The sequence below is a fragment of the Rhinopithecus bieti genome, unplaced genomic scaffold (genome assembly GCF_001698545.2).
Source record: "Rhinopithecus bieti isolate Rb0 unplaced genomic scaffold, ASM169854v2 scaffold_12155, whole genome shotgun sequence".
Lineage (NCBI taxonomy): Eukaryota > Metazoa > Chordata > Mammalia > Primates > Cercopithecidae > Rhinopithecus > Rhinopithecus bieti.
The window spans coordinates 834,913-856,389 of record NW_016807423.1 but is presented as its reverse complement, the minus strand read 5'-3'; the positions used below and the strand labels follow the sequence as shown (position 1 = coordinate 856,389).

The window sequence follows — 21,477 nt, the reverse complement described above, 5'->3', positions numbered from 1 at the left end:
CCAGCAGCTGCCTTAGGATGAGGCTGATCTCAGCTCTGTAGAAGAAACTCTGTTGTTCAACTGAATGACTCCTGCCCCCAATATAGAATACAGTTAGGGCCGTGAACAGAAATGGAGTTGTGGGAATGGGCAAAAGGCAGGTTCGTTGCTTGTGCAGAATGCAGCACCTACACAGCCAGAGTGATTTACATGTCCACACCTGCCTGTCCCCCCTGCTGAAGCTACCCAGCTTATGTCTCACAGTACCCCCATGGAAGCCTGAGTGGGGAAATTGGGCATATACTAAAATCAGTACTCTCAGAAAACCAGGAATAACTTCATAATTTTATTTCTCCGGTCTCCTAGCCTCCTAATTACATCAATGGGGCACATCAAGCTCACGGACTTTGGACTGTCCAAAATTGGTCTCATGAGTCTGACAACGAACTTATATGAGGGACACATTGAAAAGGATGCCCGGGAATTCCTGGACAAGCAGGTAAGGAAGGATAGTTGATACATTGGAGGTTAGATTCTAGGCCCTTGTCCTGGCGCAGTGGCTCATGCCCATAATTCCAACCCTTTGGGAGGCTGAGGCAGGAGGATCGCTTGAGGCCAGGAGTTCAAGACCAGCCTGGGCAACATAGTGAGATCCCATCTCTACATTTGTATACACATACATAGATTCCAGGCCCTTGAATAAGGCCTTGGGGCCATATGCCTACCTTGTAGCTAGATGTTAAGATTGGGAACCCCTATCTTTTCTACCTTTGGGTTCCAGAGAAGCATTGAGATAGGTAGCACATTTGGAAAACAGGATGAGCCATGAGAATCATATGGATGTAAAATCCAAAGTCATCTTCCTCCTCAGGGTTTGGAGAAAATAGGTCATGTAACTGTTAGCACAGAGTTTCATATGAAGTCAGTCCCGAATCTCCCAGCCTGAGTCAAGGACAAGGCTCTCCTGGAGCCTGAGGTTCTTGGAACACAGGTTTGAATTTCCATTGGGCTGTGGCCCAGTGTCCTGAAAGGCAGCCTCTGGATGTTCCCTGGTTTGACATTTCAGGTTGTGACTGTTCACCAGTCCCTGTAGTAGTTACGTAACTGGTAGGGTCTATTCTGTTAGAGGCTGGAGTGCAGAGGCCAATTGTGGGATCATATGCCAGAGGTGGGTGTTGAGGGCTTAAGAGATGGTAGTTCTGGGCTAGAATGAGACAGTTTTGTTAATTAGGAAATACCTACTGACAGTTCCGACTCTTGTTCCCTGGGGCTTCTGTTAATCTTGTTCATTAACTAAGGTGGGCTGAGTCTTCATTCAGAGAGTCTTCTGTTCGAGGTGGGAGCATCCCGCGTCTCCCACTGTCATGCCAGTGAGCAGCCTCAGGAGGCTGAGCCAGCCTGGCTTTTCTGTGCCCAGGTATGCGGGACCCCAGAATACATTGCGCCTGAGGTGATCCTGCGCCAGGGCTATGGGAAGCCGGTGGACTGGTGGGCCATGGGCATTATCCTGTATGAGTTCCTGGTGGGCTGCGTCCCTTTTTTTGGAGACACTCCGGAGGAGCTCTTTGGGCAAGTGATCAGTGGTAGGTACCATCCCGCTGGCCCAGTGGGGATACAGTCTGGATTCACAACTATGATGTGTGCAGGCAGCTCATGGGGCCTGTGAGCTCTTGTTCTGAACTCACCATGTGTTTGTGATGTCTGATGCTTTGAGGGTGGGTGTCTCTGTGTTTCTGCATGTACATACATGTGCACACTATGTCCCCTAGGGCCTCACGTGTCTCCCATATATACCTGGGTGTTCCTGTCTGTGTATGTGCACATCCCATAAGTGTGAGGGGTATGTCTGTGTATGTTTTGTGGAGTATAAAAGCAGAGTGAGCTAGAGCTTTGCAGTGTCCGCCATGGATCAAAGATCAAGCCATGGTCTAGGAACCTAAAAGAATTAAAGACTGGGGTCCCAGGCAAGGCATTCAGGGACTCCGGGCTGGGTCCTTTTTGACTCCTTTTCTTACGTTGTCCTGGGACCTTCTTCTACATCTCTCCACTCTACCCACAATTTCTCCTCTCCCTCTCACCCCTGATGACTTCAGATGAGATTGTGTGGCCTGAGGGTGATGATGCACTGCCCCCAGACGCCCAGGACCTCACCTCCAAACTGCTCCACCAGAACCCTCTGGAGAGACTGGGCACAGGTAAGGCAGGCCCCGCTAACTTTTCTCACTACTTAGAAAAAGGGTAAGGGAGGCTGAGTCCATGTACCCTGGAGGTTCAGGCTTCAGTTACGGGCAGCCCCTCTGGATCTTGAAACTCTGCCCTGCTCCCTATAGGCAGGGAAGGGAAGATGCTTGAGCTGACCCCCTGAGTATAGCTTCTCAAGGTCTGGCTTCTTACTAGGTTTGCTAACCTGGACTCCATGCGGCCCATCCTTCCCCCTTGCCCATGCCCTCTCTTTCCACAGGCAGTGCCTATGAGGTGAAGCAGCACCCATTCTTTACTGGTCTGGACTGGACAGGACTTCTCCGCCAGAAGGCTGAATTTATTCCTCAGTTGGAGTCAGAGGACGATACTAGCTATTTTGACAGTAAGGCCGCCAATGGGTGGGGTGGAGTATGGGTCCTGCCTGTTTGCCTAGAAACACCTGTGCACACTGAGGTTGGCATTGGGAGCAACTTCTCAGGGCTCTGCTGAAATCTAATGGGGTCACAAGGAGGCCACCAGCAGGGCTCTGAAGGAAAGTGTCCTTTATGTCTGGCCCAGCCCGCTCAGAGCGATACCACCACATGGACTCGGAGGATGAGGAAGAAGTGAGTGAGGATGGCTGCCTTGAGATCCGCCAGTTCTCTTCCTGCTCTCCAAGGTTCAGCAAGGTGTGACTGAGGAGGCCCAGGATGGGCAGAACAGGCTGGAGGATCAGAAGAAGAGGGCCTGTCAAAGGGCACACCTGGGGCAGGCTCAGGGAGTGGGGGTTGGAGCCACCTCTAGAGAAAGAGGAGCTGAGGGCTGGGGCTACATACAGCTATATATAGGTGCTTCTAGAACCACTGTAGTCCCTGACATGAGATGCCAGGTCAGATCCATGGAATAACCGCTTCCCCAAATATTCAGGGGTGTGTGGAGGAGGGAAGGAGCCGACTGGTTCAAATTCCTAGGTTTCCTATGCTTTATGCCACTTGGGAGATACGGCTGCCAGAGCCCATCCCCAGCGCATCCCCTGTGCCCACAGGTGTACAGCAGCATGGAGCGGCTCTCACTGCTTGAGGAGCGCCGGACACCACCCCCCACCAGGCGCAGCCTGAGCGAGGAGAAGGAGGACCGCTCAGATGGCCTGGCAGGGCTCAAAGGCCGAGACCGGAGCTGGGTGATTGGCTCCCCTGAGATGTGAGCACCCCAGAGTTCAGCCAGGGTGGGCGACACAGCTATCCCTGCATTGTCACAGATCATGGGAGAGATTCTGATGCCGCAGAGGAGTGCAGGTGGTAGTGAGGGGGCATTCACAAGGGTGACTCCTAGAGGAATGTCTGCGAAGGAAAATTCTGTTACTATAACCCTTGTGTGCCCCTGAGGAGACCTGGCAGGAGGAGGGGGACCACCTGGGCCATCTCACCCCAGGCCTTGTGTCTCATAGATTACGGAAGCGGCTGTCGGTGTCTGAGTCGTCCCACACAGAGAGTGACTCAAGCCCTCCCATGACAGTGCGACACCGCTGCTCAGGCCTCCTGGATGTGCCTCGGTTCCCCGAGGGCCCTGAGGAGGCCAGCAGTGCCCTCAGGAGGCAACCGCAGGAGGGGATATGGGTCCTGACTCCCCCCTCTGGAGAGGGGGCCTCTGGGCCTGTTGCTGAACGCTCAGGGGAGCAGCAACCAAAGCTGGATGAGGAAGCTGTTGGCCGGAGCAGTGGTTCCAGTCCAGGTATGGCCCAGTGGGCGGCCAAAGGACCTAAGCTGGAGGATACTGCAGGGCGATGAGGCTCAGCAGCATCACGGTCTCACTGCTCCCTTGGGCCTACAGCTATGGAGACCAGAGGCCGTGGGACCCCGCAGCTGGCTGAGGGAGCCACAGCCAAGGCCATCAGTGACCTGGCTGTGCGTAGGGCCCGCCACCGGCTGCTCTCTGGGGACTCTACAGAGAAGCGCACCACTCGCCCTGTCAACAAAGTGATCAAGTCCGCCTCAGCCACAGCCCTCTCACTCCTCATTCCTTCGGGTGAGGCCCCTGGGGAGCTGAGATAAAACTCCCAGGAAGGGTCTTAGAATCTCTAGGCCTTGGCAAGGTTCTGCACATGGCAGGTGTATGTGTGTTAAGCAGGGATCTGAGAGACTGTGGTCTCTGAAGGTGTGCATTGGTGTCTGGGGTTGTGTATACATGTGCCAGAAGGCAGGACAGCACCATGTCACAAGTGCAGGCTTTGGGGCAGAGAGCTCACACTCAAATCCTGGCTCCCTCACTAACAGGCTCTTGAGCTTGAGCAAGTTGCTTAACTCCTCTAAGCCTCAAGTTTCTCATCCAAAAATGTGGATATAATAGTAGCCAGCTCATCAGTTAATTGTGACATTTAAATATGTATGACAAGCTTACATAGTCCCTGATACACACATAAATGCTAGCTGCCATTTCTCATCACCACCACCGTCTCTTGGGGTCTGGACACAGGAGAGGGCTTCACAGGTCAGGGGCTGTGGAGAAAATGGACCTGGGCTCAGGCTCTGTGACTAGAGTTGTGCTGAAATCAACAGACTGGACCGTGGGCCAGACCAAGGCCCTCTGACCCACTAAGTCCTGGCTTCTCCTTCTCTAGAACACCACACCTGCTCCCCGCTGGCCAGCCCCATGTCCCCACATTCTCAGTCGTCCAACCCATCATCCCGGGACTCTTCTCCAAGCAGGGACTTCTTACCAGCCCTTGGCAGCGTGAGGCCTCCCATCATCATCCACCGAGCTGGCAAGAAGTATGGCTTCACCCTGCGGGCCATTCGCGTCTACATGGGTGACTCCGATGTCTACACTGTGCACCACATGGTGTGGGTATGTCTGACCATCCAGACCTGCTGTCTCCCAGCTTCATTATCCTTCCGGCTTCCCCTTTGTGGAGCCCATCTGTCCCTGCTCGGGGGTCAAAGGGTGGTGGTGAAGGGGCTCACAGCTTAATGTGCAGAACCAAGCCCCATACTTGGTGTTCAGGCTCCAGTCTCAGTACTATTCTCTTCCTGGGGCAGCACGTGGAGGACGGAGGTCCGGCCAGCGAGGCAGGGCTTCGTCAAGGCGACCTCATCACCCATGTCAATGGGGAACCTGTGCATGGGCTGGTGCACACGGAGGTGGTGGAGCTGATCCTGAAGGTTAGTGCAGGGTGTGCTGCCCGCATGGTCCCTGAATGACCTCAGCCTGTGAGTCTGTGATGGCAGTTAGGGGAGTGGGTGAGTTGGGTGCACACACATCGACACCGAGTATGGATGTAGGTACACACAGCCCGGGCGCGGTGGCTCCTGCCTGTGATCCCAACACTTTGGGAGGCTGAGGCAGGTGGATCACTTGAGACCAGAAGTTTGAGACCAGCCTGGCCAACGTGATGAAACTCTGCCTATACTAAAAATACCAAACAAACAAAAAAAAAATTGGCTGGGCATGGTAGCTCACACCTGTAATCCCAGCACTTTGGGAGGCTGAGGCGGGTAGATCACCTGTGGTCAGGAGTTTGAGACCAGCCTGCCCAACATGGCAAAACTCTATCTCTACTAAAAAATACAAAAATTAGCCAAGTGTGGCGGTAGGCACTTGTCATCCCAGCTACTCAGGAGGCTGAGGCAGAATCGCTTGAACCCAGGAGGCAGAGGTTGCATTGTGCTGAGATCGCACCACTGCACTCCAGCTTGGGAGACACGGTGAGCTCTTCAAAAAAAAAAATTAGCCGTGTGTGGTGGCACATGCCTGTAATCCCAGCTGCTTAGGAGGCTGAGGCAGGAGAAGTGCTTGAACCCAGGAGGCAGAGGTTGCAGTGAGCTGAGATTGCACCACTGCACTCCAGTCTGGGTGACAGAGTGAGACTCTGTCTTAAAAAAAAAAAAAAAAAAAAAAAAAAAAAAAAAAAGATGTAGGTACACACAGAACTTGAATGTGGCACAACAGAGAGTTTTCTCCACAAGGTGGCACCCTCCCTGACTAAGGCCCAGGGATCCTTCTGAGCTGTGGGTAGGGCTGCAGAATGGGACGGGTTAGCCTGTTCTCTACCTTCTTACCCCAGACTACTCTGGGGCTCCAATGGGAGACATTTCCTCATCTGTGAAGACAGAATAATACAGGCCCGTGGTTCAGATGTGTTGGTGCAAGGGCAAAAGCTGATGCTGTGGTATAGCCATGCCAGGAGGGAAGGATATGGCTCCAGCTTAGGCTAGGCCTCATGCTCTGCTCCCCAGAGTGGAAACAAGGTGGCCATTTCAACAACTCCCCTGGAGAACACATCCATTAAAGTGGGGCCAGCGCGGAAGGGCAGCTACAAGGCCAAGATGGCCCGAAGGAGCAAGAGGGGCCGCGGCAAGGATGGGCAAGAAAGGTGAGCCAGGCGCAGTCCAGAGGGTTTTCTCTGAGTCACATGAGTGCTGGTACGTGCCAGGTGCCTTGGCCCTGGGCCCAGGGTGTGCTGTGTTCTCTGCATCGACTCAGCCTTTGACCCTTATCCCCGCAGCAGAAAAAGGAGCTCCCTGTTCCGCAAGATCACTAAGCAAGTATCCCTGCTCCACACCAGCCGCAGCCTTTCTTCCCTTAACCGCTCCTTGTCATCAGGGGAGAGTGGGCCAGGCTCTCCCACACACAGCCACAGCCTTTCCCCCCGATCTCCCACTCAAGGCTACCGGGTGACCCCCGATGCTGTGCATTCAGGTATGAAGGGCTCCCTGACAGAAAACTGTCAGAGACAACCCCTGGGAAATAGGAGAGTTCCTAGACCCTGTGTGCTTGTCACAGACCCACTCTGAATCTCTCATTCAGCCGCCCCCTGGAAGATCCTGTAGTCTTGGGGAGGAATTAATTGATGGGGAAGGGGGTAGCTTGGTTTCTGGGACATAACAGGGCTAAGCCCTGTCTTGCCCTTTAGTCACTTCTAACAGCTAACACTGCTCTGCTTTTGTCTGTCTGTCTGTCTGTCTGTCTCTGTACAAAGTGGGAGGGAATTCATCACAGAGCAGCTCCCCCAGCTCTAGCGTGCCCAGTTCCCCAGCCGGCTCTGGGCACACACGGCCCAGCTCCCTCCACGGTCTGGCACCCAAGCTCCAACGCCAGTACCGCTCTCCACGGCGCAAGTCAGCAGGCAGCATCCCACTGTCACCACTGGCCCACACCCCTTCTCCCCCACCCCCAGCAGCTTCACCTCAGCGGTCCCCATCACCCCTGTCTGGCCATGTAGCCCAGGCCTTTCCCACAAAGCTTCACTTGTCACCTCCCCTGGGCAGACAACTCTCGCGGCCCAAGAGCGCGGAGCCACCCCGTTCACCACTACTCAAGAGGGTGCAGTCAGCTGAGAAACTGGCAGCAGCACTTGCCGCTTCTGAGAAGAAGCTAGCCACTTCTCGCAAGCACAGCCTTGACCTGCCCCACTCTGAGCTAAAGAAGGAACTACCGCCCAGGGAAGTGAGCCCTCTGGAGGTAGTTGGAGCCAGGGGTGTGCTGTCTGGCAAGGGGGCCCTGCCAGGGAAGGGGGTGCTGCAGCCTGCTCCCTCACGGGCCCTAGGCACCCTCCGGCAGGACCGAGCTGAACGACGGGAGTCACTGCAGAAGCAAGAAGCCATTCGTGAGGTGGACTCCTCAGAGGACGACACCGAGGAGGGGCCTGAGAACAGCCAGGGTGCGCAGGAGCTGAGCCTGGCACCTCACCCAGAAGTGAGCCAGAGTGTGGCCCCCAAAGGAGCAGGAGAGAGTGGGGAAGAGGAAACATTCCCGTCCAGAGACCCTAGGAGCCCGGGCCCAGTAGTTCCAAGCCTATTGACAGGGATCACACTGGGGCCTCCCAGAATGGAAAGTCCCAGTGGTCCCCACAGGAGGCTCGGGAGCCCACAAGCCGTTGAGGAGGCTGCCAGCTCCTCCTCACCAGGCCCCAACTTGGGTAGGTCTGGAGCCACAGACTGCATCCCTTCTGAAGGTTGCTGGAAGGCTCAGCACCTCCACACCCAGGCACTAGCAGCACTTTCTCCCAGCACTTCAGGACGCACCCCCACCAGCAGTTGCTCTCCTCCCAGTTCCACCTCTGGGAAGCTGGGCATGTGGTCCTGGAAATTCCATATTGAGGGCCCAGACAGGGCATCCCCAAGCAGAAAGGCAACCATGGCAAGTGGGCTAGTCAACCTCCAGGATTTGGAAACCACAACTCCAGCCCACCCTAAGAACCTGTCTCCCAGGGAGCAGGGGAAGACACAGCCACCCAGTGCCCATCCACCTTGTGAGGATCCCAGCCAGGGCTGGCTATGGGAGTCTGAGTGTGTACAAGCAGTGAAAGAGGATCCAGCCCTGAGCATCACCCAAGTGCCTGATGCCTCAGGTGACAGAAGGCAGGACGTTCCATGCCAAGGCTGCCCCCTCACCCAGGAGTCTGAGTCCAGCCTCCTCTGGAGGGGCCAAGAACCAGGGGGCCATCAAAAGCATCGGGATTTGGCATTGGTTCCAGATGAGCTTTTAAAGCAAACGTAGCAGTTGTTTGCCATTTCTTGCACTCAGACCCGTGTAATATATACTCCTGGAAACCATCGTTATGTCTTTCGCTTGCTTGTTTTCCTTTGGTCAACCCACATGTAACTTGGTCCTGTGTTGCTGCTAGGAATAAAACAGTTTCCACTATCAGGGGAGAGCCACCTAACCCAGCTTGACTTCCCAAAGGCTGTGACATTTGAGCTCAAACATGAAGAACAGATGATACGTAGTAGTTTGCTGGGTGTGGCAAGGGTGGAGGCTGGTTTAAGAAAGGCTGTCCAGGCAACCTTTAGCACATACGGTATACCTGGTATATTCAAGGAACCAAAGATAATTCAAAGTAGAAATGAGTCTGGCAAGTGAGGCAAGGGCCATGTCTAATGGTCTTCCAGGAGATGACTTTGTGAAGGTGATGGGGAACCAGAAAATACCATGTAGCAACTAAAATTCCTTCTTTATAGATAAGGGCACTCAGGCTTTGATGCCCATGGTAATACAGCTTGGGTAGAACTGGGGTTAGAACCTAGGTTTCCCTTGGACTCCAGAACTCACGTGTCTCCTAACTTGGATTGCCTCAGCCAGGAAATGAGGAGGGGAAGAAGTGAGAAGAGGCAGTTTAACTTTGGGTGTGTTTGAGATAGAAGATAGAACAGCCAGAAGAGTCATAAAGTCCATGGGAGGAAAGAGTTTTTAAAATGGACGGAGAAGTTACTTGATAAATGCCGAGGTGAGGGTGAGATGAAAACAAAGCCGCCGGTCATATTTAGTAAGAAGCCCTTCATGATTGTAGCCAGTGAGCTCTTCCTGGGCTGTTGCAGGCAGAGGCCTCAGCACTGCAGGCGGATGGACATTGTCTATGCAGCCCTCATTGAGTAGAACTTCATTTGATGGGTAGTGTGGGAGGAAGGGGGAGGAAATAAGTGGGACCAGAGCCAGGGGAGTCAGGAGGTGGCATCACAGGGCAGGCAGTGGGGCTTGGCAGAGTACCAAGGCTTTGTCTCCATAGTGTTGGAAGACTTGAGAAACTGTCTTGCACTGGTTGCCCTGATCGTCTCACAATCCAGTGCCTAGGTCTGAAGAAGTGTTAGGAGGCCTGGAGATGAAAACGTCTGGGCCATTGCCTGGGAAGGCGGTGGCCACCAGAGGGCGCACTGTATCCACAGTGGCAGAGCCCATTTGTGCAGCTATTTGGCCCCTCAGCCTTCTAGTCCTCTCTTCGCTTCTTTGTTCATTCACAGCAGTCTCTGGGCTAATGTACTGGGGCCTGGGCAGACAGATTACAGGTTGTGAGCTGGAGGATGGCAGGGGCATGGCTGAGGGAGCAAGTGCCCCGTGCATGTAGGGATCTGGTCAGGAGCACCACACCACAGGTGTAACGGATGTTGGGAACTGCCCTCCTAGAGGGTTGGAAATGGGGATAGGAGGAAGCACAGAGATGCTAAACATCCTATACCACATCGGGCAGTTGCCCCAAGTGTCAGTAGTGTTCCCTTTGAGAAACTGGTGGGGGTAGTGAAGAGTTCCTGAAAGGTAACTTCGGGGAAGTGGTATTATCTTTTGTTTTAGGAAGATCACTCTGGCTGCAGTATAGAGAGGCTGGAGTGGAGTGAGGGTACCACAGAGGATGAGGTAGTGCGGTGTGAACTAGAACAGCAACAGTGAGGAGGTAAGGAAGGAAAGGGTAGGAAGCTGGACATCTAGATTTGGGAGCCATCAGGCAGTAGAAGGCAATGAAAGCCACAAGAGATGACTGTCCAGGGAACATACGCAGGATGAGGAAGAAGTCCTGAGATACTGGCACTAGCTGAGGGGGTAGAGCCAGTGAAAAGAAGTTGAAGGTGGGGAATGAGATCCCGAATCGGAGAAGCCAGACCATCCAATTTTGTAATTCACCCTAAGATCAATGGAGACTTAGTTATTGTTTGCCACAGGTTGATTTGTATTTTGAAAAGATGCCTGGTTGCTATAATCAGAACGGATTTGAGGGGGACAAGCATGGAAGAAGGGGGGCCTTCCAGGATGAAGGGTGCAGATGGTAGTGAAGCAGTGAAGTTAGAAGTGCTATTTTGATTGATACTTGGTGAAGGACTTTAGATATGAAGCAGAGGGCTATCAGGGATGATGACTGACTACATTTCTGACTTATATAACCAGATGAATTGTATTTCCATTTACCAAAATAAGAAACAAGGAAGAGAACCAGGGCTAAGTAGTTCAGTGCTGCATTCCATGCGCTAAATATGAAGTAGCTTCCAATAGAGGTCTGGGCAAGTGAAATGAACAGATGTAATTGGCCTAGAGATGGTGGGTGGGTTCATGACTGGATAAAACTGCCAGGTAAAATGGTGTTAAGTGAGAACTGAAGGAATCCAGGAGATGTAAAAGAACAGTCAGATGTCAGAAGAATATTTAATGAGTTGTAATAAGAGTCCATGAAGGAGCTTTCCATAGAGAGGATAGTTAACAGTGATGGTTATTGAAGGCATCAAGAAAAGCAGTTTCAGTGGTGGAACCAGTACTGAAATACTTGAGATGAGGAAATAAGGATATTTAAGACAGCTCTTTCCAAAGGCTTGGCTTTGAAGAGGAGAAAATAAATAAAGATGTATGGGATGATTGAGTAGGGACTGGGGGAGTAGAATGAGAACCAACCAACCATGTTTAAATATCAATGGAGATGATCCAGTTGAAGTAGAGAAAGAATTGATCTTCATCTTGGGAGATTCCTAAGGTGGAAGAAAATAGATTCCAAAATACACGTGGAGGGCTGGCTTTAGCTGGAGGCAACTATTGTAATTTAACAGGTAGGAGGGAGAATAGTTATATAGATAAGGTTGTGGGTTTGGTGGTAGGAAGGTAAGGGAATTCATAGCCAATCATACCTTTTCTGCCAAGTAAACAAGTTTTTTTTTTTTTGTTTTTTTTGAGATGGAGTCTCGCCCTGTTGCCCAGGCTGGAGTACAATGGTGTGGCCTTGGCCCACTGTAACCCCTGCATCCGGGGTTCAGGCAATTCTTATATCTCAGCCTCCTGAGTAGCTGGGATTACAGGTGCATGCTACCACGCCCAGCTAATTTTTGTACTTGAGACAGGGTTTCACCATGTTGGCCAGGCTGTTCTCGAACTCCTGACCTCAGGTGATCCGCCCGCCTAGGCCTCCCAAAGTGCGGGGATTACAGGTGTGAGCCACCACACCCAGCCCCAAGTAAACAAGTTTGAAGTGTCGGTGAGACACCCACCCAGGAGCCCAGTGGAAACAGCCAGCCAGCAGGTAGGGTTCAGAAGAAAAAACTGGGAAGGAGATAGAAATCTGAGCATCCTAAACACAGAAGTATGAACAACTCTGGGATCAGGAGAAATCCATAGTTCCCAGCAGTGGTCTTGGGATGCGGTGTAGCTAAAGTGTAGTGGGGAGAAAAGACACAGACAAGGTCACTTAGAACAGGCTGTTCCCTGCCCAATCTGACTTATTTGTAATTGACTACACATGGGTGGGGCCTGAGACATGGATGAGCGCTGCAATATCCTATGCAACAAGAGGTCATCGCATGTTTGCTCATTACATTCCCAGAATACAGGAAGCTCAACAGTGTGCCTTGGCAGGAGATGACAAGGGCCTAGGGCAACAAAAGGATAGACTATATATAAACCTGGGTCCATTTCCCCCTCCCCCAGAGTAGAATGTGGAAACACTTTTCATTCTGGGTAGAAATATGAGAACCAATAAACAGCTTATTAGGAGTGGGCAGTGAGGTGTGGAGGAAATGGCATTCAGTTTTAATTTTCTGAGTCAATATCTGAGACTCCCTGTGTCTGTGTTCAGTGGACAGGACTCTGGCATCATGCCCAGTTGGAGTGGATGTCCTCCCCTAGGAAGAAGAGAGCCTTTGGTTGCCCCAGTTCAGCCCAAGTACTAGTCTTTTGGCGCTTACTGGAGAGGTTTGGAAGTTTCAAGGGCTGTTCAACACCTGAGTGCTTTTCTCTCTTGACCCCACTCTGCCCCAGCCCACCCCTTCATAGCATGAAGACAAAAAATTAACTTTATTGCAATGTATTTATTGCATTACTGGAGCAAGTTGGCCAGACTGTCCCCTCTTGGGGAAGGTATAAAACAAAAAGACCAATAAGTAACTCCTCTCGCCTTTCCCCTACCCTCCCCCACAATTGCACAGCAATGTCTGAACACATCTGGTGACAAGAACAATTTGCAAAGTGGTCTAGGAACTACATATGAACTGTCCCATCACAAGACATACAGTTGGCTTTCTTGGGAGTCAGATATTTTTACGTAAAAACTACATGAATTTTCTGGACTACGTCGAAGACAGCAGAATAGATTTTTCACAAGTAACAGGGCACCAAAGTCACATGCTGGACTTTATAAGGAAACGAGGTTTGCCGCAAGTGGCTGGAGCTAAAGCAGGGTTGAGCAATTGGGCACCGAGGGCCCAAGCAGGCCCCCTATCTGGACCCTCTGGTTTCTGAGGCCACTGAAGCCTCACAGAGGCCTACTCTGGGTTCTTAACTAGCAGCAGAGACCACCTTAGAAAACAGGAATTGCCCAGGTGCAATTCTCAGTTTCAGAGAATACATGGGGCTGATTCCTTGCAGCAAAAAGAGGACACCTGTGGAAGACACCACATTGGCTCTCAAAGCTTCTTCACAGCACATGAGGCCTAAAGTAAGTGGAGGTCCCATCAAGGCTTGGAGAGGGAGTGAAAGTGTTGGGAGGTCCTCATTCTTGGCCAGATCAGTGGTAAGGACACAGGCAGCCTATCCAGGCCTGAATCATGGCATGGCATCTATGGCCAGGTGGAGATAGCACTGTTCTGTGATGAAAGCTTCACCTGGAAACGATGGCCCTAGTACCTGTGTCCAGCCAGCCCCAAGCTGCTTTCATGTCAGTAGCTGGGTTCTCTAGCCAGGGGTATAATGAGCCCCTCTGATCTTGGTCTCGCTTTGCCCTCTGCCTCATTGAAACTGCAGTTAAGATGCCAAGACAGATAGTCCCAGGGTCCAGATCATGGGACAGGAAACAGCACTAGATTCTCATGAAAGAGGCCAAGATCTCCTCTCAAGTCATGGGTGTAAAGACGCACCTTGCTACCCTATCCCCCTCTACACACCAGGCTCAGTGGGTAGTAGACTGGTCACTATGCCATTTCCACTGGCTCAGGGTCAAGCAAGTCATGTGGCAACTGGTCAGAAAAGATACTGTCAAACCTCTCAAATGACCCCTGGGTCTTAGATCCCACAAAACAATGAATTCAAGAACAAAAAACAAAAGAAGAAAAAAATGAAGGAATGTAGGACTGAAAAAAAGCAGCCATTCTCCATAAGCCAGCCCAAGTGTATAAAGATGGTACTTGGTCTCTCCCTGCACACCCTCAGTGTCTGCCCAAAAAGGAGCAGACACATTGAATACTACAGGCATGCATCTGTATTTCCATTTTGGTTTAAAAGACACTCAGAACACACTGAAATGTTAGTACCAGACGGGAGGGATTCCTTGCACGTAATCTTGAGCATCCACCTGCTTCAGCAGGTTCAACACCAGGTGCAAAGCCATGCAGGTGTGCCCAGCAGGAATTAGCTTGGTATTATTCAGTAAAACTTTCAGTAAGATTTCAATCCACAGTTTGGGGAAGGGATGTGCTGGCTATTAGTTAAATGACTTTAGAGGGGGGTTCATTTGTCTCTGTCTCACCCAATCCTGAAACTGCAATGTAACCAAGAAAAAGCCAAAGATAAGCACTTCCCTTCCTATCCTCATCGCTAGTAACTGGAAGTTTCTCCAAATTTATAAATCTATGTCTACAGCATGGTCCATATTTTAGACGCTGTCACGGAAATAAGTGCTCAGGTAAAGTTATATTTTTCTTTCACCCTCAAAACTAGAGCTTTCCTAGCTGTAACCTTATAAATCAAGAGGCAGGTACTGGCTTCTCTAGCTCAGCCAGGATGCCTGACTGCACAGCTTTGGGTTCAAACAGCTGACTCACTCTGAGCCTGTTAGGGTTCCGGGATTGGCTCAGAGGCAGCTGGACTCTATTTGTCAAATGAGTGTTGACTGATTGATGGGTGTGGGGCATTATGGGGGCAGGAATAATGCCTGCCCCCACTCCATTTGCCTAGCTTCACTCAGCTGGAAGGCTTAAGCCACATGGAGCAGAAGATTCCTGGCCTAAAATCAAGGCCACTGGAGCATGAGGGCAGACTGCACATAGCCTTAATGGCAGGATCACAGAAAAAGGCAAAGAGAAAAGCTTCCAGATGGCTTCTACTAACCGTCTAAACACTAAGCCATCTTCTCTCCTTGCAAAAGCTTCAGAAACCACTGTATGGAAGCACATGTGTAATGTGGTATGACTCTCACCCGGACCACAGCGCCCCTGGGTCTGTGATTTACTGAGGCCGCTGACCACAATCTGACTCCCCTCCTTAGCAACCTATAGCTCCCAAAACCCCATCCAGCAAAGGAGGGGGAGATGAAGGGAAATTAAATCATGTTTACTATTTCTGCAGGGCCTTTAAACTTGGGGAAGCACATATAATAATGTTGTTCTATATTGTTATTTGGTATATCAAGCCATCTAAAAGCACTGGATTGCACCTTTTCTTGACTCATACAAACAAGTTACAAAGATTTCAAACAATAGATCATTCTTTAGGCTAAGGAAACACCACACAAGCACCAACTTCATTTTATGATTCAAAACTCACCATCCCCACAAAAAGAACGCTATTCCTCATCTCAGAGAAACAGGCAGGACAGAAGGGGTTACACTGACCAATTTTAGTGTTTGCTAAAACTCACAATTTCTAGTCTTTTCATGTTCAAGTTTTGGTACAGAAGTATACATTCATCTATGAGTGATACGTTTTTCCATCAAACATTGGTCTGGCAACAAACATTGTTTTGTTGGCTTCTGAACATAATACTTCTTTAGAGGGAGGGGCTGATGAGATGCTGAAGCCTAAATTATGTTGGTAAGAAATAAAGTACCTTCAGTTGAAGGTTTTTTTTTATCATCTTGGCTTAGATTGTTTAAATGAAATCCCAAGCCTCCCCATTTTCCTTTGGTTGTCTTTTTCATCAAATCCCATTCTATCACAAAACCAAAACAGCCTTCTTCGTGGGGGGAAGAGAGACTGCCAAAGCAAAACAGAACTCCCAGCAGAGCCATGCCCCTGCTGCACTCTCAAGAGTTAAAGATTTAAAAAAGACATGGCCTCTTCAGAGGCTTCCAAATACAACCCCACCCACTACAACCATCAAGCCTAATATTCTGTTGAGGGTGCCTGGCTAAACAAAACAAAAACCCCAATGAAACAGACTTTCAAAAAAACATCTGCTTCCAGCTTAGTATGTCAGTGCAGCGGCATGGCTGAGTCCTAGAGAACCTCAGGCCTCTAATGCCTCCATCCCGGCCGGCTGCTGCTCGGCCTCTCCACTTCACATTCACAGAATCACTTCTTGTGCAAAACAAGCAGTCTATGTAGAAAGAATGCCCTCATCGTAGTCTAATAAAAACTGTAGAAAAAAATGCCAGAGAACCACCTCTCTTCCCACTTCCTCTTTATCTGCACAGCGAGGGCATCTGTGCATGAACAGGGTAGGCAAGCCTGACATTGAGGGAGTCGTTGTGCTGAACCAAGGATGTCTGCTGGTAATGGAGCACTAGCTCCTTCAGAGAGCTGTACAGGTTGTAGGGCTCTGCAAAGCCATAGCCCCGAGCAGTGCTGTAGATCACACAGTGCTTCACTTCCCCATCAGCCCTGCAATGACACACCACAGAAGAAATGGTAAGGTAAGTAACGATAAATAAAGGGACGCTAAATGGCCAGAAGTCTGAGAGCAACTGGTACGCAGATAAGTGTTTTTTGTTAACCAGGCAAAGCTTGTAAAATTGCATCCCCATTCCCTACAGACTTGGCCACAGATACAGGCGTTAAAACAACCATAAATGTAAATGTTTCCTTTCCTTTTTTTTTTTAAGACAGGGTCTCGCTCTATCACCAAGGCTAGGGTACAGTGGCTTGATCACAGCTCACTGTAGCCTCAAACTCCTGGGCTCAAGTGATCCTCCCACCACAGCTTCCCAAGTAGCCAGGACTACAGGTGTGAGCCACATGCCCAGCTACTTTTTTATTTTTAGTAGACATGGGGTCTTGCTGTGTTGCCCAGGCAGGTCGTGAACTCCTGGGCTCAAGGAATCCTCCTGCCTTAGCCTACTAAAATCCTGGGATTACAGGTATGAGCCACTGCACCCAGCCAAGGGTAGTTTTTGATTAATCTGTTTATGTAAGGACTCCAACCAAGTCCTGAACCTACAGGCTGCCACCCAATAACCTGAGTGAGAGTGAGCAACTGGGCTTCCTGCCTTCCTTATCATTCTTAGAAGACCCAAAGTCTTACAAGAACCATCCTCACCTATATTTCCACTCAGATAACTTGAATAGCCCAAGTCAAGAAGAAATGAAATGTTGCAAGTAGTTCTATCTTTGGATAACAGTAATCCAATGAACTTTTCAACTCCTCCCCCATTTTCCAACCATAAGACATCCCATTCATCTTTTTGAGGTCTATCTCAGATGCCTTTCCCACAAAACCTCCCAATCCGCTCTTTCTCCACTAGAATTAACCCTTCCATATGTGCACAGCCTACTAATGATACTTATTTCACAGTGGTTCTATTCATCTTGGATATTTGGTGAAATGAAAAAAGCCTGGTGCAATAGAAAAATGTGGGTTTTGAAACCATGTAAACTTGGATTCAAACTCTGACTCCATGACAGAAGTAGAGCGCTACAAACAAGATGATCACATAAAGCACTGAGCAATCTGTTAATATGAATGCCTTTCCTCTATCTTCTCCACCTTGCCCTCTAAGGGCACAATCACTTTGTCACTTTGTTTGCCTTCTGCCACATCCATCAGTAGCATCATCATCATCATATTAGTAGGTGACATTTACTTCTTATGTTAAAAGCATATTGTATGACATAGATTAGCTCATTTAATCCTCACAAAAACCCTAAAGTAGGTATTATCCTTATTTTACAGATAAGGAAACTGGGCAAAGACTAAGTAATTTACCCAAGGTTACCCAGCTAGTAAGCAGTAGAGCCAGGAGCTGAACCCAGTATATCTGGGACCATCGTAACTCTCTTCTAAGTGTGGCTTTTGTCAATGAAGATGTTTGCCTTCTTAAGGAATATATTCTACACTCAGGCAAAAATCTGACCAAGGCACAGTTATCCCCAAAATTTCACTTTCCATTACAAGGAAAATAGGCTTTTCTCAAAAGAGTCACATGATTATCTTAACGGAAAACACGTCCACATTTCCTATGACTACATCAACAGAATAACATATAATTTAAATTTTTAGATAGAGTTTTCCTTCTGAAGTAAAAACAGTTCTATTTCATCAAGCCTTTCCTAATCTGACACTGGAGACCATACTAGGCGTATAGGATACTACTAAAGAATTAAGTGATTTTTTTTTTTTTCAATTTAAGATCTCACATTACCGTTCGCAGATACCTGAAATCCAACAGCAATGCTGCAGGGCCTAATCTACTTACCATGTAAATTAAAACTCCAGGATAATTTCAGATATCATTTCTCATAAAGCTGGCTTTTTTTGTACTAATAGTTATGATCCAAGCCATGGGTCCTCGTTACTGTACATTAACTAATTTCATCTGAATTTTACGAGGGGTTGATTTCATATTAATTAATGCACAAGATTTCAAAAGGCTATATCCCCAGAGAAGACTTACACCACAGAGCAAGCATAGCATCCTTTCTTGCTACTCTCACGAATTAAGAATGCACCATCAGGTTTCCCATAAAGCAAGTCCTCTGCTTGTACTCGATTGATATCCTCAACAAACCAGGTTTTCTCATCATAGTGGGGCAGGTTTTCATCTTCCTCATTGATAAAATAGTTCCTAAAAATTAAATGTTAATTGTTATTCTAACAAGTTACTTCTATCTAAAAGCAAATTCATAAATAAAACACTCTTCTAAATCTTTAAACCACAAATGACAAAGCAAAATTACAATTAGTTGGGTGTTAGCTTCATTACTTGCTATGGTGCATAAAGCACAGAATTCATGTTTCATCCAATAAGCTGAAATATGAACATCTGAATAACAGTGCTTTTACATCCAGATTTTGAGTAGCTATACTCAAAGTAGCTTATACATCCAGATTTTGAGTTCAGAAGCAGGTCTCTGAACTCCAGTGCCTATAGGGTACTTTCAGGCAATTCAATTCAATTCAAAAGAGAGTCAAAGTTCTAGATTCAATGTCCTCAAGTGACAATGACAACCAATATTTACCATGTATAAACAAGGCGCATGTCTTATATTGATAACAAAGCCCTCTGACCGAAAGTCTAGAGAGAACTTACTCATCAGCATCCTCATTCTTAATTCCCAGCCAGGCATTCAGGCGTTTCTGTCTCACCCCTTTGTGATTGAGCCATCTGCCAGAGGAAAGACATCAGTGTCAGTATCTATGCAAACTCTGACTGGACAAAGTAGGTATGTCTGAGCCGACTGAACTTCTAGAGTCTAGACACTTCTTGTTTTTCCTAATCCCACAAAGAGTGGGCAAAGATTTCCTAAAATTAGTCTCTCATTACTTTTCTTTCAACTACTACCAAGAGGAACGAATCTTTTCTGGAAAAAGGCAGAAACAGAAAGGGCTACTTGAAATTAGGCCCTTCACTTTTCATTTTTCTTTGCTGGAAGATGTGCCACCACAAGCACATACATACTCGCACTCGCAGTGGGACGTTTGTTTCTGAGAACATTAGTTAGGTGGGCATGGTGTCACATTTGCAATCTCCACTAAGCCTGAGAACCCACTTTCCGTGTGACCTACTGAATTAAGTTTAATATTTCAACTAAAAACTTCAAGATCTACTTTTGCATTTAAGCAGGCTTAGCCACAAGAAATTCAGGGTGGCAATCTGAGTAATTAATGAGTGAACTTCATTACCAAGAAAATCATAGTATCCAGGCTGGGCTCAGTGGCTCATGCCTGTAATCCCAGCACTTTGGGAGGCCAAGGCAGGTGGATCACCTGAGGTCAGGAGTTCAAGACCAGCCTGGCCAACATAATCAAACCCCATTTCTACTAAAAATACAAAAATTAGCCAGGTGTGGTAGTGCATGCCTGTAATCCCAGCTACTAGGAGGCTGAGGCAGGAGAATTAAGCTTGAAACCAGGGGGCGGAGGCTGTAATGAGCTGAGATTGCACCACTGCCCTCCAGCGTGGGCGACAGAGCGAGACTCGATCTCAAAAAAAAAAAGAAAGAAAGAAAAGAAAATCATAGTATCTCTTAAAATGTACCAGTATTTTAGATGTAAAATGAGGTAAACCAGCACATTTTGTTCCTTTCAGATAGCCAACAGTCTAAAACTAGGGTGGATGAGTGGAAAGCACCTTCATTCATCATTACCCACTAAGCAAGGCTCCTATCATTCAGGTTTTATCATAAACACCATCCCCTCAGGGAGGACGACCCTAACTGTCCCAACTAAGGCAGTCCCCAGTCACTCTCTACACTTTACCTTGTTTTATCATCTTCATAACACTTAGTTAAAATCCATTATTTTTGTTTAGTTGGTTGGTTTTTGTTTTTTTTTGGTTTTTTTTTGTTTTTTTTTGAGACAGAGTCTCGCTCTGTTACCTAGGCTGGAATGCAATGGCACGATCTCGGCTCACTGCAGCCTCCATCTCCAGGATTCAAGCAATTCTCTCACCTCTGCCTCTGTAGCTGGGACTACAGGCATGCGCCACCACGCCCAGCTAATTTTCATATTTTTAGTAGAGACAGGCTTTCACCATGTTGGTCAGGTTGGTCTCGAACTCCTGACCTCAGGTGATCTGCCCACCTTGGCCTCCCAAAGTGCTGGGACTACAGGCGTGAGCCACTATGCCAGGCCTATTTTCTATTTGTATTTGTTTATGTCTGTCTCCCCAATAAAATGTAAGCTGCTGTAATGAAAGGGGTCTGTCCTGTTCGTGGCTATGTTACCAATTATCAAAACAGCACATGCACATAGATATTCAACTGTCAGTAAATAATTGCTGGTGGGCTGCTTTTAACAAAATCTTTGCCAGGCACGGTGGCTCACGCCTGTAATCCCAGCACTTTGGGAGGCCGAGACGGGCGGATCACGAGGTCAGGAGATCGAGACCATCCTGGCTAACACGGTGAAACCCTGTCTCTACTAAAAATACAAAAAATTAGCCGGGCGCGGTGGCAGGCGCCTGTAGTCCAGCTACTCAGGAGGCTGAGGTGGGAGAATGGCGTGAACCTGGGAGGCGGAGCTTGCAGTGAGCCGAGATTGCGCCACTGCACTCCAGCCTCGGGCACAGAGCGAGACTCCGTCTCAAAAAAAAAAAAACAAAAAAACAAAAAAACAAAATCTTCACAATTCCAGGATCATCCTCTATCTCTCTCTGACCCCAAGTACACAAGATAACTTGGCATCACACCTAATTTTAAAGTTCTGTTAGACAGATTTCACAGTCTTTCTCAGTAAGACTTGCCCTTTAGTTAACTTGGATTTCATTTTTTATGCTTAGGGAGACTGGAAAATAGATAATATGTGATCTTGATACAACTGATTTAGTAACAAACCCCCTCCCCCACACCATGTCTGTCATCAAAATATCCAGATGCCCTCCTCTAAGCATTCTTATCACCCAAAGTTTTCTATCCTCAAAGAAACTGACCTTCTCTTTATCAAAGAAATAAGCACACTGGGAAAAAAGGCGTGAATTGAATTAATGT

General features: G+C 48.6%; 2 protein-coding genes across 22 annotated transcripts in view; one reads left to right on the top strand and one right to left on the bottom strand.

Annotated features, from left to right (window-relative positions):
• Positions 1 to 8,713, top strand: part of MAST2 (microtubule associated serine/threonine kinase 2) — a 259,350-nt gene extending 250,637 nt beyond the window's left edge. For 10 of the 13 annotated variants that reach the window (XM_017881763.1, XM_017881761.1, XM_017881768.1 and 7 more), the window contains 13 exons: positions 346 to 478; positions 1,397 to 1,562; positions 2,073 to 2,174; positions 2,441 to 2,563; positions 2,740 to 2,849; positions 3,206 to 3,360; positions 3,608 to 3,891; positions 3,991 to 4,185; positions 4,778 to 5,004; positions 5,196 to 5,318; positions 6,393 to 6,529; positions 6,662 to 6,855; positions 7,136 to 8,713. In XM_017881763.1, the coding sequence (XP_017737252.1) occupies positions 346 to 478; positions 1,397 to 1,562; positions 2,073 to 2,174; positions 2,441 to 2,563; positions 2,740 to 2,849; positions 3,206 to 3,360; positions 3,608 to 3,891; positions 3,991 to 4,185; positions 4,778 to 5,004; positions 5,196 to 5,318; positions 6,393 to 6,529; positions 6,662 to 6,855; positions 7,136 to 8,655 (3,469 nt within the window). In that variant the 3' untranslated portion in view covers positions 8,656 to 8,713. The remainder of the gene's footprint in view (positions 1 to 345; positions 479 to 1,396; positions 1,563 to 2,072; positions 2,175 to 2,440; positions 2,564 to 2,739; positions 2,850 to 3,205; positions 3,361 to 3,607; positions 3,892 to 3,990; positions 4,186 to 4,777; positions 5,005 to 5,195; positions 5,319 to 6,392; positions 6,530 to 6,661; positions 6,856 to 7,135) is intronic. The other 3 variants (XM_017881764.1, XM_017881762.1, XM_017881776.1) reach the window with 2 other exon arrangements.
• Positions 8,714 to 12,693: 3,980 nt separating this feature from the next.
• Positions 12,694 to 21,477, bottom strand: part of PIK3R3 (phosphoinositide-3-kinase regulatory subunit 3) — a 150,566-nt gene continuing 141,782 nt past the window's right edge. For all 9 annotated transcript variants that reach the window (XM_017881747.1, XM_017881751.1, XM_017881753.1 and 6 more), the window contains 3 exons: positions 19,080 to 19,154; positions 18,444 to 18,614; positions 12,694 to 16,434 (listed from right to left, as the gene is read on the bottom strand). In XM_017881747.1, coding sequence (XP_017737236.1) covers positions 16,236 to 16,434; positions 18,444 to 18,614; positions 19,080 to 19,154 — 445 coding nt within the window. In that variant the 3' untranslated portion in view covers positions 12,694 to 16,235. The remainder of the gene's footprint in view (positions 16,435 to 18,443; positions 18,615 to 19,079; positions 19,155 to 21,477) is intronic.